The following is a 6442-nucleotide window of genomic DNA, read 5'->3' as shown; positions in this document are numbered from 1 at the left end:
GCACGTGTGTCGCCTTCAGACGGCATTCCAACATTTACTTCAAAATTTATCATTATGTGTTAAACTATTGATCTTTAAATTTTTAGTTTTTAGAAGTATAATTTGTAATTTTTAATGACAATGATAGAAAAATCTTAAAATATGCTATTGTCTCATACGTTCAGCAGCGCAAATGGGCAGTTATCTGTTCCGTACAGCAGCGTCTTAAAAACACACTTGCCATTGTAGCGAAAGAAGTGACACACATGACTATTTTATCAATTAGCAAAATTGGTTTTAAATTTAATTGTTTCGATTTGGTATCTCATTTGCGAAGGTTTAAACATAGTGATTATTTAAGATATCCACGATAATTTACATAATATTTGGTAAAAACTGAGTTTGTTTCAATGAGTCTTCATTATCAACAGTTGTCTGAAAAAATACTTTAATACATGCTATCTTACCTACTCTAAAAATGAATATATTAGTTAGTTATATAGCATATTATAAGTATAATATATTTCTATATTACCTTGCATACAATATAATATATTCATTCTTATTGTTAGTATCTCGACCTTTTTCTGAAGATTTATTATACAATTTCAATCATATCAATAACTTATCAAGAAGTTTTGATGTAATATCAGAGTCTTTTAACATCGTAACTAGAACGTAACCTTAAACGTAAAATTGTAACTTTTTAACGTAAAATCAGACGATATTTTGCGAAAAATTATTTTGCGGGGCAGCAGGAGATACATAAACACTGAATTTTATCTAGTTAAGTTCAAGTTTTTCTCAATTATTTGGTTAAATGATTTATTGTATGTATTATGTAAATATGCCGTATTAATATTAAAATAAAGCAAAATAATTTAGAGCAAAAATTAAATTAACCCAAATACATATTTCTATTCTAAAATACTATCCCACTGCTCTATATTTTTAAAATCACTAATATACACTAATTAATTATTCAATTAATTTATCAGAGCATATTATTTATATAATGCCAAAGTATATATTTATATTTAGGTACATATTCTTTTATGTATAAATTAATATGTTGTTATTCTTTGTTTCAGGTAAGCATTAATCATAAGCATATCGTGATTGTCTACAGTCTGGAGTATGATGCGTGAGTGAATTTAAATATTTATATTGAAATGAAATTGTATACTGACGCTCATTCTAATGAAACATAATAGAATTGTTTTTTATAAAATAATTCACATTGTTAAAAAATATCTTTGTAATACCTCTAAAATTACATGTTTTGTGGCATTTAATGTTCAAATATATTTTGTAATTTATGCTTAATTATAGCAAGGCGGGAGTATAAGTAGTGCTATCAACGATGATTCAAATCAGTAACTCTACTTTATAATAATGAGAAAAATCCGTTTTAAAGGTTAATGTTACATAAATAAAATCTTAACATAATTATGTCTAGAATCACAAAAACAAGAACCGTAACTAGTAACTAACACGCGGATAAAAATTAGCGTGACATATATACTGACTGGACAATCCAACTCGATATAAAACTCTTGTCGATTCGAAACCTTTTGTCGCAAGGTCTTCTATTCAATAAAATGCAATCTGCTCCATTCGTTCATTCGTATAAAACTTTCACTAACATTGCACCGGGAAGACCATTTATTAAGTCTGTCGCTTCTAGCGATTCGCCGAGACCGTTTCTCTCAATGCGGACTCCTAAGTACTTACTACGCCCTTACACTCCACCTAACAATAAGTAAATCCCTTGATATTGCCTTCGAATGGTATGAATCAAACATTTGTATATTTTAAGCTTTAGTACATATGTACTTAGAAATTTACTTATTCATTGCTATATCCAAAGATAAATTTTATAGTTACAGGAAATATATTTATGGCACTCTATCATGTTTTGCTGGAGTTATGGAATTTCAAAGTTCAGAGTTCAAAGTTTTTTTTTATTGAGAATTATAGTTTTTTTATTGAAATGACTAACATTTTTTATACCAAAAAAAGGTCCTAATCCAAAAAAAAAAATTTTTTTAACAACAATCAGAACTTAATAGTCCTCTAAGCTGTTGTGCTGAGTTGATTTAATACTAGTCTGTTCGGTAGTTGTCACATCTCTGTATGATATATTATTATTACAATTGTTATAATAAGGGTTATTTTTATTTTTAAACATATTGCTATCTACATATCGAAGTGAAAATTGTTGTCAGTACAGCTTGGAAACAGACTGTTCGAAGTCGAATCGAACCTGGAACCTCTGATTCAAGTCCAGTCGATCTAGTCGATCCAAAAAAATATTTTTAAATTTTGAGATTAATTTTATATGTCTGCATTTGCAATTCAGTATATCATTTTATTATTCTAATCTTAAGCAAATTCAAAAACATGAGCAAATTGAATATATTCTCTTCAATTAAACGAATCTGACGCAAATGTTTCATACCGTTAATAGTTAATGACGTATAGATGTGACGAAATTCCTAATAGTTTTCATTTTTGTTAATAAAACAATAAAAAATAAATATATCAAATTTATTTATCTTTTATACTTTTATTCGAGCATATACATCGTTATTTTCATCAAAATTCTTTAAACTTTTATTTCCTGCTGGCATGGCAATCAAATAATGATAAACTCTTCGATTTTACATAACCACCAGATAAGTACTGATAAACTATTCAATTATTACTAATTGTTTGCCATCATCACTCTGCTTGAAGTAGATACTTTTTCATATAAATTATATATACAAATTTATCTAGATATAATAAAAATTCAACAACATCAACTTTCACCACTTTTAGTTTCATTTGTTTTTTGAAAATCTTCATTTTTAAAATATATTCGTAAATAATGAGTTGGCATCACTACAAGCTTATCGGAAGTACCTGGATCGGCATCTTTACAAACACCTCTCACCAAAACAGAATTTCCACAATTTAGCAACATTAATAATGCTAAACTTACCACGTGTGATAGCCAATTACCTAATAGTGGATAATCTAAAAAAATGAAATAGGTTAATCTCTAAAAAATCTGATATCATAGCATGTTATATATTTATATATATATATATATATATATATAAATCTCTGTAAATAATTAAATGAACCTGGCATAAAGTAGGTGTCGAGTAGATGCCACAAACTTCTCCAAACGTTGAGTGCTCCAAATACGATTAGAACTGCATATATATCAAGAACTATGTATTTCCAAATGCCTTGTAGACGTTCATTAGCAAAATGTACCAAAGGTTCCAAACTGTATGTAATTATCGTCACTGAATAACCAATTATCTATAAAACATAATAATTAAAATGAATAAAATATTTAAGTAATGGCATGTAAACACTTGATAAATCTTTAAACATTGATTCCGTTAATTGTTTTTGTCAATTAATTTTTATCACTATCTATCAACTATCAAAGCAATCATTTTAAAGTTAAAAATTATATATTGTTATATTACAATTACTTACAAGAGATGACAAAACGCTTAGCAAAGTATCATCTGGGAATAAAATCGATTCCACGACAACCCATGTTCCTCTCCATACGACTACAATTAGAGTTCCAATGAATAATACAGAAAAGCAACAGTCTAGTATAAACGTCCAAAGGTTTTTTTGGTCCTAAAATAAAATATTTATAAAAATGTATGTAAATATTTTAAAATATAGTCCACATTATTTTCAAACAAATTATATATAAAATTTATCAGAAATGAAAAACTTTGATTATTACCAATTTTGAGCACGTTGAATATATAATTGGTTTCATTTGATATTGTTGAGTATTTAATTCCTTATTCTTACTGTTGGAAATACACAATATACAATAGATTAAAGCGTGTGCAATTTCACAGTTTTTCTTGGAAAATTCAATAAAATTCGATTATTTTCAGGTATTATTTTATTACTTGGTATATTATATCACCAGAGAATTGAAACTGATTACTTTAATTGCGCAAATCATACATAAGGGTCAATGCCAAATGACTAATCGATCAAACTGAATTATTCATCACTTTGCATATTAACTAATAACTTAATTGCATTAGTCATGGAAATATATGTAAAAACCCATATCGAGATTATTTTGAATTTTGTCTATTAAATTGATATATTATATTGAAAATATTATTTTATATTAATTATAGTTGAAAGTTCAAAGGATCAAATATATATATCTTTTTTTAGAAACGTAAATGGCCTTCATTTGAAACAATAACAATGAAATATAAATATATACTGCAATTGAAAATATATCACTAGACAAGGTTGATAAGAATTATTGTTGATAAAATCATTTGTAACTTTTGTTTTCTCAAACGTGTACATAAAGTTATCAGATAATGGCAATTATCATAGTGCTAAATAAATTTACGATAGATAATTTACAGATAATTTCTTAATGTAGGTCATAAATGTTAAGCTAGGTTGAGAAAATCATAAATGTTTTCAAAAAATATGGTAAACTTGATGATAAAATCTAGTTAAAGAAATAAATATAATGATGAATTGAGAAAATGTTCTTAAGAGTTTCAGTTTTGTTGAACGAAATTATCTTTAGATTTGAGATAAATATATCGTGATTTTTTTTTTCAAAGTAAATTAAAAACTATTTGTTTATTTATGATAGCATATCATTAACATCAGTAACAATTTCAATAATTAGAGGTGTGCTATTTTATATATAAGGCTATAGAAAAATTATACTTATATTTTTATTCTAAATTTTAATTTAAATTAAATTTCAAATTTAATTAATTTTAAAATTTTTCCTTATTCTTTGAACAATAAGAATGGCAAAATACAAAATATTTCTTACTATTTGATTAAAATACGTTGGCGTGTCAAAATAATCTTCTGTATTCCCAACAACTATGGCACAGGGAGGCGCTGAAGTATTTCTCAGAGCCTTTATACTAGCCAAAATTATAATTGCCAAAAAAGTTATTGCAGCAACAGCTTCAATTGGTAGTTTCGCAAAAAGATCACCAAATAACCAAGCACCTCGCCAAGAATTTATACAAAATAATCCATAAATTTCTGTGTAAAGGGTGGAGACTAATATGAAGCAGACTTTAGATTTTCCTGCAATAAAAATTATAAAATAATTGTTGGAGGATTTTTTAACTTTAGACTTTATTTTTTTCTCAGTATTTCGTATTCAACAAGTACTCATATTTCAGTTATTATTTATAAAAAAATAAAATCGGTGGTTTGATGAGAGAAGAAACTATCTATTATAACGGTTTTATATACATACCTTTCATAAATCTTTTAATCGGTCCTTGACCAAGGCACATTAACAGCATGCCTACAAACCCTACTCCTAAAGAAATTAAACTACTCTTCAAATGTTCTTCTGGAAATAAATAAATCTCCATAAGATTCCATCCTCCTCGCCAATATCCAACTGTTGCTGGACCAACGACAGCCAAGGCAAAAACCGAATCAAAAATTGATAATGTGATTTGTGATTGTAAAAGTTCTAAAGGTTTTAATAAAAACATTGCAAAACTTTAATCTTGATTTTACATCACTCGTTGTTGAAGTGAGATACTGCAAATAATTACTTTGAGATCCTGCACTAATTGTTCTTAATGTCAAGTTCATTAAAAGCACGAATCACTTGTGTCAATACTTAGAAGAAAATGTATCACATCATATTATTACAGCATATTAATGTACAAAGAATTTTATCACTTAAATTTATTGCTTACAATTAGTCTATAAAATAAATCTAATAAATAAATTATCGACATCTATTAAATACACGTGCAGTGTCAACATCATCACTGTTTTAAATTGGTTTACTTCACGATAAATTTAGTCTAACTTAATTTTTTTGTTAAATTATATTTTACTTTTCGCAAATTTGAATTCTACACTTGAAATCAAAGAAATATTTTCTTTATTCTTTTATGTATAAACTAAATCATTCTTAGAAACAAATATTTTGTTATCAGCATTGTAAGAAATATGCAACGGTCATTAAAACAAATAGTTTTCAAGTTGCTTGTAATACATTTATATTTTGTATTTGTGAACCAGTCAGTGAATACGTGAAATTATCTTGAAAATTATTAATAAATTTTAAGGATTTTTGTAAATAGTTTCTTTATAATTTTTAATAATCATTATGTTTTTTTATGTGATAATTTAGCACATTATATAATAAACGAGTGAGTGAACAAGTTTGAAATTAAAGTCAATATTTCAACTATTAAAAAGTTGTTCAATTTAAATAATAAAATTTATCAAAACTATTAGTTATTAAGTTAATATCTAACAATATGAAGTGTGTTATGTGGGCAACATTATTCAAAGGCAAAAGTTATAGATTATTGTTTGAATATACACAAAATAATGCCAAAAATAAATATTTGTTGAATATATATAATGTAATGCATTATTTTTACTTTTCGAATTTGTATTT

At 26.2% G+C, this 6442-nt stretch overlaps 1 protein-coding gene across 1 annotated transcript; it reads right to left on the bottom strand.

Moving 5' to 3' along the window:
* Positions 1-2782: 2782 nt before the first annotated feature.
* Positions 2783-5516, bottom strand: LOC113373525. Its single transcript, XM_026613816.1, has 4 exons — positions 5270-5516; positions 4829-5094; positions 3147-3294; positions 2783-3000 (listed from the first exon to the last, which is right to left on the bottom strand). Exons 1-4 carry the CDS (start codon positions 5514-5516, stop codon positions 2783-2785), a joined length of 879 nt encoding a protein of 292 aa, XP_026469601.1.
* Between the last annotated feature and the right edge of the window lie 926 nt (positions 5517-6442).

This window comes from Ctenocephalides felis, unplaced genomic scaffold (genome assembly GCF_003426905.1).
Source record: "Ctenocephalides felis isolate EL2017-DRISC unplaced genomic scaffold, ASM342690v1 CF-g0.4_SCAFFOLD_01604, whole genome shotgun sequence".
Taxonomy (NCBI): domain Eukaryota; kingdom Metazoa; phylum Arthropoda; class Insecta; order Siphonaptera; family Pulicidae; genus Ctenocephalides; species Ctenocephalides felis.
This window is presented reverse-complemented; position numbering and strand designations above follow the sequence as displayed.

Coding starts and splice junctions, on each gene's coding strand:
- LOC113373525 (XM_026613816.1), bottom strand. CDS start 5,516: ATGTTTTTATTAAAACCTTTAGAACTTTTACAATCACAAATCACATTA. Junction 3,295..4,828: donor CAACGTATTTTAATCAAATA/GTAAGAAATATT, acceptor TATGTTTTATAG/ATAATTGGTTATTCAGTGAC. Junction 3,001..3,146: donor AGCACTCAACGTTTGGAGAA/GTTTGTGGCATC, acceptor TCATTTTTTTAG/ATTATCCACTATTAGGTAAT.